Source organism: Malaclemys terrapin, chromosome 1 (genome assembly GCF_027887155.1).
Source record: "Malaclemys terrapin pileata isolate rMalTer1 chromosome 1, rMalTer1.hap1, whole genome shotgun sequence".
NCBI lineage: Eukaryota > Metazoa > Chordata > Testudines > Emydidae > Malaclemys > Malaclemys terrapin.
The window spans coordinates 131023642-131036575 of NC_071505.1; the positions used below are offsets into that span (position 1 = coordinate 131023642).

General features: G+C 42.2%; 1 protein-coding gene across 1 annotated transcript in view; it reads right to left on the bottom strand.

The window, feature by feature from the left end:
- Positions 1–715: 715 nt before the first annotated feature.
- The window catches only part of CD9 (CD9 molecule), a 41004-nt gene continuing 28785 nt past the window's right edge, over positions 716–12934 (bottom strand). Inside the window, exons 4-8 of the mRNA XM_054039051.1 lie at positions 11858–11932; positions 10189–10281; positions 8923–9012; positions 2153–2236; positions 716–1108 (exon numbers count right to left, since the gene is read on the bottom strand). Of these exons, the coding sequence (XP_053895026.1) occupies positions 1043–1108; positions 2153–2236; positions 8923–9012; positions 10189–10281; positions 11858–11932 (408 nt within the window). The 3' untranslated portion in view covers positions 716–1042. The remainder of the gene's footprint in view (positions 1109–2152; positions 2237–8922; positions 9013–10188; positions 10282–11857; positions 11933–12934) is intronic.

Sequence of the window (12934 nt, forward strand, 5' to 3'; positions counted from 1 at the left end):
CTTGTACCATTTTGGTATGAGAGAGTTACAAGTGAACACAGTAGTTGCTACCAATTGAGTCGAGTTCGTTTTGTGATAGATGCCAGCTACTTTTGTTTGTGAATTATTGAATTTTTGTTAACACTGAGTTAACGCTTGAGGTAAAGAGGGAAAAGCATGGGCAGAGCAGTTTGCCAAATATAACATTTTGTGCTTTTAACTCACTGTGTTAAAATGAAGCATTTTCACTTTCAAAGAGCCACCCCTCAGGTCTAAGAAGTGGAAAAGACTGGAAATTCTTTGGGGCAGGGACTGTCTTTTTGTTCTGTTTGTACAGCACCTAGCACATTGGGGTCCTGGCCCATGACGGGGGCTCCTAGGCACTGTAATACAAATAGTAATAGGTTCCACCCAGAGGGTGGCCTTGAGACACTTACATTATACTGAAAGAAGGTGCTTAGCTTTATGCTAGCCATTTAACGTTAATTATTGCAGTGCTGTAATAATGCTAATAGGTCAGACTGCCTCTCACTACCAGCTAGCTATTCTCCCCCCACCATGTCACCCTCATCAAGAAAAGGGTGAGGGGAAAAGGGATGAGGTGCAGGTTTCTCCAAGCAGAAACTGGTGCAGGGTCAGTCTCCAAACCTTCTGTGCAGGGTCCCTTCTGTGCGCAGACTGCTGACAACATGGTTTAATGGAAGGCATGTGGGCAAGACTAAGAACCTAATCACTCTGCATTTAAGGTCTTAATCTTTATTAAGTATCAAATTGTCTCCAACATAAATTACATCCTGATTATGATAAGTTTCAAGAAACCAGACAGCCATTTAAGGACAAATTGTTTTATGTACAATATCTTTGACTTTAGTCTAACAAATATAGTACCTTTTACTATTGGATTTTTTTTAAACTTTATAAACATAAAAAGCAATAAGTAAAACATCAATACCAAATAAAGCATTAAAAAAGGTAACAAATATATAATTTTAGAAATGCTTTAAGAATGCTAAAGTTAATAACAGACATTTGTAGAGTGCAGAGATCTTCTTTGTTAAATCGCTTAGACCATTTCTCTGGTTCTGCGGATAGCACAGCAGAGGATCATACTGAAGATCATGCCAAAGATCTGGAAAAGGAAAGCAGACTCATTTAGAATACATTATAGGATTAGCTTTCTGGTGATGCAGCTCTCCCAAAAACATAAGTGTGGGTGCTCTTGCTCTCCCTGGCCTCTAGGCCAAGTTACTTCCACTGTGTGTGTTCTTTATCACAGATATTTATTCCCTACCCCCAATTATAAAAGCCACCACCATGACCTCTCTTTGATCTTAAGGGCAAGGGAAGGCACAAAGCACTCTCCCCTGAGAGAGGAGCAGATAACCTGAGGTGCCGTCAGCAAAAAGTTCCCCACCCCACTCTTGGGCAGCACTGTGTGGAGGGATATCAGGTTGTGCATTGTCCAGCTACGCTAGGAAGTGCTGACTTTCCACCAGTTTCTTTGGAGACAGCATGCAGGATTTTAGTGAGTTATTAAAAACAGTTGTTCTTAATACAGCTTAGTCTCATTCTCTGCCTGGCACAAATTTCCAAGTGCCCGAGCACTATATTATCCACGAGAGGAGGCAAGATACTCTAACTTCAAACTAAACTTTTTAAAAATTCAATTTCTTAGCCCAGTTTTCATGATGTGACTGGCTGGGTAAACAGCTAGCAAAGAAGAAGGGGAACACACTAGTATCAATCAGACTTTTCTCTGGGGTGGGAGAGGAAAAAGATGCAGTTGTATTATAGTCAAAAGTATCAGTCTTCAATTAAACCTCTCAAGTAAAACACAATAAAGGGAAAACATACACAATTTTTGCTCTTGGCTCACAATTCTAGGGTCCCTAGCAGAGTATTTAGAGTGAAAACTAAAGTACCAAAGCATAGCTGTAAATACCATTTGCTCAGATGGCAGACTCCATAGTTTAAATCAATACAAGGCACACACTGTTGTACTGAAATCATAGAAGCAGGATTGTTCTTGGTGACATTTTTGTGTGAGGAAGGATAAGAGGATTAGATCCTCATTGTAAGGTATCAGATCAGTGGAAAAAGTACATCTTAACTTGAGAAGGCCATCACAATTTCCCCATCAGATTTAATTGACCGAAAGGATCAAGAAACTTACCATTACCACAGCAATACCAATGCCAACTGCTGCAATCACATTCAATTTAGAAGTAAAGACCTCCTCAATGGCTGCAGGGCATGACTGAAAAGAAGAAAAAAAAGGGTGGGGAGCTTATCTAAAGTACTGTTTTACATATATGCGGTTTTGGCTTACAAAATTATGTGGTACTATGAGGAGCACTACACCTTGACCTGATCCGACAGCACATGCTGAATCTGATCCAACTACAATAGAAGCAAATATTTATCTCCTGAAAGTGGCCTGCAAAGAAGGGTGGGAAAGGGGAGGCGGCTTGCCTTTAAAAATGGATGCACAATTTTTTTCCCCTTGCTTCTATTATACACTAAAACTTTCAGGTCTTTTCTACCCTAGAATAAAAAGGCCTTGTCTAGGGTAGGCTTTTCCCACACTAGAATTTCCAGCCACTACTGTCAGTGATTTAGCAACAATGGTGGAAGTACTAGTGTATACACGTTACCGGCAGCTAACTTTTTAGCTGCTACGTTGCCTAACCCTGCTTGGAGCAGCCCTATACAACATAGTTAATACTCTAGTGGCTGACCTGTGCTAGCACTTGAACTGTTACTTACTTTAAAACTGTAGTGTCTCGTGTACACTACTCGTGGTAACTGGAGAATTAATGAAACTGTAACATCACAAGTGACTGAAAGCCAAGCAACTGTGGTCTCATCTGTATTCAAAGTTGCACCAAACTAAATGTGTTGTTTTAAACTAGTTAAACCAGGGGTCGGCAACGTTCGGCACGCGGCTCGTCAGGGTAAGCACCCTAGCGGGCCGGGCCAGTTTTATTTACCTGCTGACGCGGCAGGTTCGGCCAATCGCGGCTCCCACTGGCCACGGTTTGCCGTCCCGGGCCAATGGGGGAGGCGAGAAGCCGTGGCCAGCACATCGCTCGCCTGTGCCGCTTCCTGCCGCCCCCATTGGCCCGGGACGACAAACCGTGGCCAGTGGGGGCCGCGATCGGCCGAAGCTGCCGCGTCAGCAGGTAAATAAAACTGGCCCGGCCCGCCAGGATGCTTACCCTGGCGAGCCACGTGCCAAACGTTGCCGACCCCTGAGTTAAACCAATGCAAAGCCCTATGTGGAGCCTACGTAATGAGCTAAAGCACTGTTTTGTTTCAGAATTTAGGATTCAAAACTCATTTCCCACAGTGGTTAGTCCTGTTTTAGGCCACAAGTTTTGTTGAACTAAGGAAGCAGGGTTTCTGTAATGACAGAAAAAAAAATTAAAAAACAAAACCAAACCAAACCAAACCACCACACACAGGAATGGGTCATTAGCTTACTGCAAAGGCTCTACCAAGACATCCAGTGGGCTGCCATTAGTCTAGCTCAGTGATTCTCAACCTATTTACCATTGTGGGCCGCATCCAATACTACCCGTATGGCCCTGAGGATGTGACATGGGACACAGCTCTGTGCTGATTGGGCCGCAAGCGGGCCACAGGCCACCGTTTGAGAACCACTGGTTTTGACCTGTTTGGCACAAGTGACCCTGCCAGGAGTTATGCTCTCACCAGCATAGCTCTCAGGTTATAGGGAAGTCTTACCCTCCAAATTAAACTTCAGATATTTAACACCATTGTAAAGTCAGTCTTACAATATGGTGCTGAAATTTGGAGACTTATGACCTTACTAATCTAAACTCCAAGTTTTCATAAAACGTTACCTTAGACAAATCCTCAATATCAGATGGCCAGAAAATAAATAAAGAAATATACAAAAAAAGAAAGAAAAATCACACATTAAGAACTCTATTAGAGGACAAAACAGAAATGGATAGGACAGGAAACGACCAAATGAAAATGGCTAAGACATACATGGAGGTAACACCTGAACATCGTAAGAGACGCATTAGTCTGAAACCCCCAGGACAAGAGGGGGATGAGGTGGACCATGGATAACATGGAAACGCCCAACAGAAAGCTATCAAAAATGACACAGGAAGAAGCCAAGACTGCAGCAGGAGACCAGCAAAGATGGAAGTCAATGGTGAAGGCCCTTTGTTCCGCATGGAATACAGAGGCATAAGAAAAAGAGAGAGGAGCCTGAAATTATAACTCCCATAAAAAAAATTGGAGAAGGTTGCACTTAGATGCTTTCTTTCTCCCTATTTGAGGTACACAAAAATAACTGTATAAACTATACTATTAGTGGTAGCAAGCATCATATCACTAGAATGTATGCTAGCACAGTAAGCTGAATGTTTAAAATAAATAAGATTCAAAATTCTACCATTTATCTGGTTTCTGGTCTCCCCACTCCCTTAACCCCAGCAACCCTTGAACACTCCCCAGTAGCCCTTTGAATTCCAGCTGACTCACGCAAGCATCACAGGCTTTTAAGTGGAGATGTAGGGACACGTAAAGCTGCTAGTCCTTACAGAGCACTCTAAGTTGTGGTTCTAATTAGTATTGCTTCACCTTGTGGGATACCACATACTTGTAAAAAGCACATACTTGTAGTAACCCAAACAATGGGTGGATGCAGTAGCACCTAGAGCAGTGGTTCCCAAATTGGGGTTCGCAGAACGTTACAGGGGGTTCGCAAGAAAAAATTCATTAATGGCGGCCAGAGGACCCTGACATTGGAGGCAGCAGGTGGGACAGCAGGGGAGACAACCCGAGCGCCAGGGAGAGCAGGGCCGTGCAGTTGGGGCTGGCAGCCCGAACCCTGCCCCCATCAGCAGGGGAGCCGGCAGCCCGAGCCCCAGGGAGAGCGGGGCAGGGCAGTTGGGGCTGGCAGCCTGAGCCCTGCCCCCGTCAGCGGGGGAGCCGGCAGCTCGAACCCTGCCCCCCGTCAGCGGGGGAGCCGGCAGCCCGAGCCCCAGGGAGAGCGGGGCCGGGCAGTTGGGGCTGGCAGCCCAAGCCCCGGCGGTCAGCGGGACCTGCAGCACAAGCTCAGGGGAGCTCAGTTGACCGGGGCGGTCAATGGGGTCCAGCAGCAGGAGTCCCAGGGAGTGTGGATCCGGCAGCCCAGACCCTGGCGCGGGGCGAGTAGCCTGAGTCCTGTGGTGGGCAGGGTGGCAGCTGAGACCCCCAGGCCTGCAGGTAGCAGCTCGGACTCCTGTCCTTGTCAGACAGGGGAAATTGGTATGGAGGGCAGAGTGAGCAGGGGCAGTGCTGTACGTGGGGGGTGGTCCAAGCTAATTTGTCCTTCGCAGGACACCCTCCTAGGGAGAAACCTCGTGGCGGAAGAAAAGCTGTTTGGGAGCCAAACCAGCCGGAAGCACGTTGTAGCCAGTGTAGCAGTGTTAAGGTGCCTCTGTAATTGTCATTCTCTCTGGAGTGCTGTTTTGCTTCAGTGAGACTTGAGTGAATCTTCTCATTTTCTAGTTTGTTGGTTGTTAGCAGTGTCTATGTGTTGTTTTTATTAGAACTTTTGTACACAAGTTCAAAGGATAAGTGGCTGAAAAAGGAAAGTGTAAAGACGCAAGAATCAGCTAGTGTTTCCTCAAGGCCACACTGTGGAAAATCTACGTCTAATGATCATGATGGTCCTGGAAAGTCACTTACAAAGAAAAGAAAATATGATGATTATATAAAATATGGCTTTACATGCATTGGTGATCAAGAATGTCCAAAACCCCCGTGTGTGATTTGTGGTGATGTTCTAGCAAACAGCAGCCTGAAACCTTCTCTACTTCGGCGCCATTTAGAAACTAGGCATCCTGCACAACTCGACAAGTCTGTTGATTTTTTCAAGCGAAAATTAGCTAAGAGGAAAAGTGACATTACCAGTTTTATATCTAAAGCAAGTACTGATAATGAAAATGCACTTGAAGCATCATACCGCGTGAGCTACTGAGTAACAAAAGCATCAGAAGCCCATACCATAGCAGAGAGCTTGATTGGTCCATGTATAAAAGATGTAGTTCATTGCATGCTCGGAGAAAAGACTGCAAAAAGGATTGACATGGTACCTTTGTCCAATAAAGGTACCATGTCACGAAGAATTTATGACATGTCAAATAATATAGAGACCATAATTGTACATAGAGTGAAAAATAGTCCATATTATGCTATACAGTTGGATGAATCAACTGATGTAGCTAATCTGGCTATTTTGCTACTGTTTGTACGTTATGTGAATGAAGGTCTGGCTGAAGAAGACTTATTGTTTTGCCGACCATTGGAAGAACGTACAACTGGAAAAGATATCTTCAATCTGACTAATGCATATTTTCAAGAAAAGGAAATTGATTGGTCTCGTTGCCTAGGCATTTGCACTGATGGGGCCACATCAATGACGGGGAAGTAGCCTGGATTTGTAGCTCGAACAAAAAAGGTTGCATCAAAAGTCTCTTGGACTCATTGCAGCATCCATAGACAAGCCTTCGCAACAGAACGCGTGCCTGAGGGACTGCAGGTAGTGCTGCACAATGCAGAGAAAATGGTGAATTTCATAAAATCACGGCCAACAAATTCCAGAATATTTCACGTACTTTGTGAAGAAATGGGTAGCATACACAATTGTCTGTTGACCCATACTGAAGTTAGATGGCTCTCAAGGGGCAAAATCCTGGTGCGCTTGTTTGAGCTTAGAACGGAAATCCTAGTTTTTTTTCCAACAGCCACCCTTTCCACCTTGCCAGCTGTATGGAAAATAATGTCTGGCTCCAGAACCTAGCTTATTTAGCAGATATTTTCTCAAGAATTAATGACCTACATTTATCTCTTCAAGTCTCAATATAACAGTTTTCAATGTGCAAGAACGAGTTGAATCCATGATAAAGAAGTTGCAGTTCTGGGAAAGTTGTTTGGAAAACAATTAAACTGAGTGTTTCAGTAATCTTCAGGACTTCCTGGCAGAACATAAACTTCAGTTGGATCAGTGCACTAAAACCAATATAACTGCACAACTAAAAGGACTTTGCACAACTTTTTAGTGAAATCAACAGCGTGCCATCACTGTTAAATAGTATCAATGGTCAATGAGGGCTGGCTGGAGAATCTCACCTACATGCTCGGGGTTCTACTGATCGCCATATTTGGGGTCGGGAAGGAATTTTCCTCCAGGGTAGATTGGCAGAGGCCCTGGAAGTTTTTCGCCTTCCTCCGCAGCATGGGGCGGGAGTCCCTAGCTAGAGAATACTCTGTGACTTGAAGTCTTTAAATCACAGGATTTGGGGACTTCAATAGCAGAGTCAAAGGAAAGGGGTTGGGTCAGCTTTTGTGGCCTGCATCATGCGGGAGGTCAGACTAGATGATCATAATGGTCCCTTCTGACCTTAAAGTCTATGAGTCTAACTTTCAGGGATTACTTTCAAGCTATATCAGGCGATAATGACTGGATTCGCAACCCTTTTGATGATATCACTTTCTCAACACAGATATTGAACACTGAGGAAAAAGAGAAATTGATTGAGATCTCCTGTGATTACGAACTGAAAAGGAGTTTCAGAAATCTGCCATTGATCAACTTTTGGCTGAGTTTAAGAAACGAGTACCCCCTTCTGAAAAAAGCAGAAAAAGCTGCTGCAGTTTTGTTACCATTTTCAACAACATACTTATGCGAGAAAGCGTTTTCCTCGTATGTACATCTGAAAACAAAATACAGAAACAGACTTGATGCCGTACCAGACCTGAGGCTTTAACTTTCTCCAAAGGTTCCAGACTTCAAAGAGCTATGCAGAGCAAAGCAAGTGCATCTATCACACTGAGGAAATTTAAATTTAAAACCCTGGAAATATTCATTTTTAGGAGATTTCACAATTTAGAGAAAAGGGTTCGCGGGCTGTTAAAGTTTGGGAACCACTGACCTAGAGGATACAAGTGCCCACAAAAAGTCAGCAGCACAGTTTTATAGCTGCATCAGCTAAATTGAAGGCGTTGATAGAATGCATGTTAATCATGAAGGAAATGTGGTTGATGTACAACACTGTATCTGTACATCTGAGAGTCTCTCGCTGATTTTACTTGAAAAGTGAATGCATATAGCACCCATAAATACATGGATTATAAGCTGGCAGAAGGAACTTCAATGGCAGTGTAGAGAGTAGTTTTGTTTTTTTTTAAATAAAAAGGAGAAGAGAATTTGTTGGAATGATGGGAAGGAGAAAAGGCTGAGTTGTCCAGAAGGATCCTACAGGGATATGCATTAACCTCAACTGCTGTGGCACCTTGACAACAAGATTTCATGGGGTAGCCAGAGCTGAAGAGCACTTGCTCCATATGATGTGCTCACCTAGAGGAAGCCCACCAATTTCCTCCATGGTTAGTGCTGTTTTTCCCCCCTCATTAAATTCAAACCTGCAGTTTCATTTTCACATGCTCTGTCCATCCCAGCTGCAGAGCTATGGCTGCAAAGCCACAGTGCAGCATTGCTGCAGACCCTTTGAGGAAGGGGAAGGAAAGGTTGTGAAGACCTGAACACCAGCATGCAGACGCTCTGGGTGAAATCATGGCCCATTGAAGTCAGTGGCACAACTCTCATTGATTTCAATGTGTATACGACTCAAGTTGCACAGGGATGTGGTCAAGATTTTCTATTGGTCCTTAGAAGGCTGCATGCTTTGCCAACCAGACTGGTAGTAGAGCCCCCCAACAGTGAGATACAAGTGGCTCTGCATCCTGGATTATATATATATTTGGGGGGAGGGGGAGAAGGAGGGAGTCTTTCCAGGGAAGGGGATTATCTGGCCCATAGTTCATTTTTCAGTCATGTGCTTCTCTAGCCTGTTCCCTGTCAAATGTAGGTGTAATGGCAGGGAACCACTATATGCAATGAGTTCAGTCTTCAGTTACCTGTAATGTAATTGCCTCCAATCCTTCCTTCTTAGGGCAGGTGTCTAGTATCAGCTGATCGAAAGGAGGTGTCAAACCACAACAGTTTAGCTGCAAGAGAACATAGAAACAGTAAAATCTTTAGGAACCTTGATGCTTTAGATTTTTATCTAAAACAACAAGCAAGACAGGTTACTTTATACTGGTATACACAAATATCAAATAGGAGAGTTTCAAATATTTAAGTTACATCAGTCAGTTTGACTGTGCCACTAACAGTTTTATTTTAAAATAATGTCTTTGTTAGCATTACATTAAGAGTGAGAATTTGAACAAGTCAGGAAGTAGAGAGTTCTTTTAACAGTAAAAGTAGTTGCATTTTTGTCACGTAGCATATATCTAACAGTTTTGATCACAGTTTATTTTATAAATGACACAACATTGCTACAGGAAAGTTTCCATTCTCAAAAAAAAAAAAAAAAATTCTTTAAATCTACCTAGAAGAGCAGAAGTGTTTGTGACTAAATCCTGTGTACAGTTTGCTACTGATATTATCTAATGAAGTCAGAGGAGCTTGTTCAATAATCTAGTTGGCTTGTGCAGTTCCACATTTGTGCAAAGATGGCATCACACTGTTTACATATGCTATTTCATAGCACAATGGGTATGCAGCTAATGTATCAGAGTTACTACATTGTACCCAAAACGAATATGTATATTCAAAGTCAGCAAAAATTGATGATGTATTCTGAAAGCTAATCTGGTCATCGAAAACTTGGTTTATTTTTTCCCCCAGTCTTAGCAGAGAAACTTTCATTGAGGGTCAGTGACAAATGAAGTTTTAGACTAAAGATGTCTGAACAGTTTGTTTGCAAAAATAAGTCTCTTAAATGGGGATGGCTCAAACTTAAAAAACAGTCATGAATTTGGGCCAAGACCAAGTATGTGAGACGTCCTAAATTCCAGACCCAAAGGAAAAGTTTTCAGATGTTCAGGAGCTCGCAAAAAGTAGGGACTGTTAGAGCAAAGACCTTTTTAAACTTTAACTCTATAGTCTTTGCCACCATGAACACCATTATTAGAGACTAAAAAAACCCAACACACTGTGTGAATACTTAATAGTTTTTTCTCAAACTGTCATCTCTGTAGACTGAAATTGCCAAAACTGAAGGCTAGACATCATAATTAAGAGATGATGTTTCACTTCATTCTTAATGTATTATGCCCAGCTTCTTAAAAACAGACATCTTGTACATTTAAAAGAAATAAGTGTGACCATATACTTACCGCATGTTGAAATGCTTTCAGGGTTTCTTTAGCTGCTGGCTGACTCCTCTTATCATAGGTTTCCTTGTAAAATTTCTTTACTTCATCAATAATCTACAAAAAAGCGCAAAGGTATAACCCTGTTTTAGCTTGACTTGTGTTACTTATAGTAAACTTTTTCAGGACAAAAAGTAATTAAACCAGCTATTTTACAGTTTAAATGTTCCATCCTAGAAAGAGGTAATCACCCTCCATTTCCAAAGAAGTCAGCATCATAGGCCTCTAAAAATATACATGACCCTTAGAACAACAAGGAGATAGCAAAAGGAGGAGTTGAGAAGAGAGGTATATAGCAAGATCAGGGTTACAACAGTGAAAGATGTTTTTCCAATTTGTGTTTTTGGTTCTGCTCTGATACTTGACTAGGAGTAAGAAGATACCGGCTTTATAGTGTCCCTCTAAATCTTGAGGGAATTTGATGGGGATGAAAACTAAGACTTCATCCATTGGATACACGAGCACAAATCTTTACTTATCTAGCCTTGTTTTAGCAATGGACAAGTTTCTCTGTTGTACAAGAGGATGAAAAACAAGGGAGGCTACCAATTCAGACATCTCCATAGATGCTTAAATTTTTTGGGCCCCGATCCTGCCACATATGTGTTTGCTTAGCTTTGTGCATTTGAGTAGTCCCATTGAAGTTAACTGGGCTACTCACATGCCTAAAGGGTATGTCTACACAACTTGAGGCAGCAAGCCTTGGTGCCTGGGTCAACAGACTTGGGCTAGCAGGGTTCACACTAGTGTGCTAAAAATAGTCGTGTAGATGTTGCGGCTTGGGCTGGAACTTGGGCTCTGAAACCTAGGGAGAGGGATGGACTTCACAGCCTGAACCACAACTTAAAAGCACTGACTACATAGCTACTTTTAGAATGGCAGTGCGAACTTTGCTAGCCAACGTCTGTTGACTTGGGCTGGGAGACTTGTTCCTGTAGATGTACCCTAAGTGTTTGCAGGATTGGGGCTGAAGTCAATTACTATACAGAGCCTTAACTGTAGTAAAACAGAACCTTGCTAATTTGGTCCAATGCCTGGGAATCTCCTCCAGAGTTTTTCAAAGTTTAAAGAGCATGGATAATGCATTAAGATATACTCTGTATATTAGAATAATTTCAGTTTTTAGATTATAGTATATTGTAGTACATAATAATAGGGACTTTCAGTACAGAATCTGTGACTGAGGGCTTGTCTACACAGGGAGATTTACCAGCAGAATACAAACAGTATGATTATACTTTTACATTTATACTAGCATAGCTGCCTATGTAGACACACTCTTATTCTGGAATCAAAAAGTGTCCGCACAGGGAACTATAAAGGTATCATGCTACTGATAAATTTCCCCATGTAGACATGCCCATAGTCTTTGCTGAGAAGAGGGGAGAGACTGCATTGTTGTGGAGAAGTATAAGGGTTAAGAAAATTCTCCTGTATCACGGGACAGTTAAAAAGTTTGACCCATTATACCGCCTGCATCTTTGGGAAAGATATTTTGTGTTTACATGCCAGTGAAACAATTATTTGTCTTTTGCGTTGTCCTATTAATTGTGTGATCTTAAAACAGCTGAACATGTTTTCAGTTCTTGAGGACATTTTCAGTGCTAAGAGCTTGCAATAGTCAAAAACCTACCGTCGTTTTATTTGAAAATCCCCAGATGGCAACAGCTACTTCAATGGCAAAAATTACGAGAAGGAAGGCAAAGAACTAGAAGAGAAGAGAGATTTAAATAATTAAAATCAAGGTGTTTATTGTGAGTACTTTGCAAAGAGTAGTTTTTTCAAATTAGTTGACTTAAAATCCTAAACATCATCTCTAAAGTACAATTACTATAATCCTATCAAATGATGTGACATTTCAATGGGTAAATTGTGAAGCATTTCCTGAATTAAAGAAATAAATTACATGTATGGGGGGCGGGGGTGCAGAGAGAAAGAAGAGGAAACACAACTAGACTTTGTTTCTAAACATTTTTATTTTGGGATGTGGTGTTACTTTAAAGCCAATTCCAGGATCTTTACTTCAGAAATTAAGTGGTGATGGAATGGTGGATTTAAGTGGTGATGGAGACAGGTTTTACACCTTTAAGCTGGCTCTGCAATATGAATGGAAAAATAGTAAGGATTATGGCAGCGGGAGACTTTAGAAGCAACACGTGGGTGCTGAATGAAAGAAGCCAGTCACATGTTTTGGTCACTCCTGAACTATGGAAACTGAACTAATGGTGTATTGTCATTGCTTTAATTCTATTGTATTGTGGAGCAGCTACAAGATGTTGAGGTCAGGCAGAAGTGTGAAAAATCCACCCCTCTGAGAGATGTAGTTAAGCCGATATAGCCCTAGTTGTAGACAGCGCTATGTCAATAGAAGAATTCTTACACTGATTTAGCTACTGCCTGTCAGGAAGGTGGATTAACTACAGCAATGTGAGAACCCCTCCCATAGCTGTAGAATCTACACTGAAGTGCTACAGAGGTGCAGCTGCATTGCTGCATGTGTACCGCTGTAGTATAGACATAGCCTAAAGGCTGGTCTACACTTTAAACTTATGTTGGCATAGCTATATCCACTACGGGTGTGAAAAAAAAAAAAATCACATCCGACCCACACAGCTACGCTGACAAAACCTTCATGCAGATGCAGCTATATCAACAGAAGTGTGCTTCTGTCAGCATAAACAGTGTTGTATGGGGAGGTTGTGTCCATACA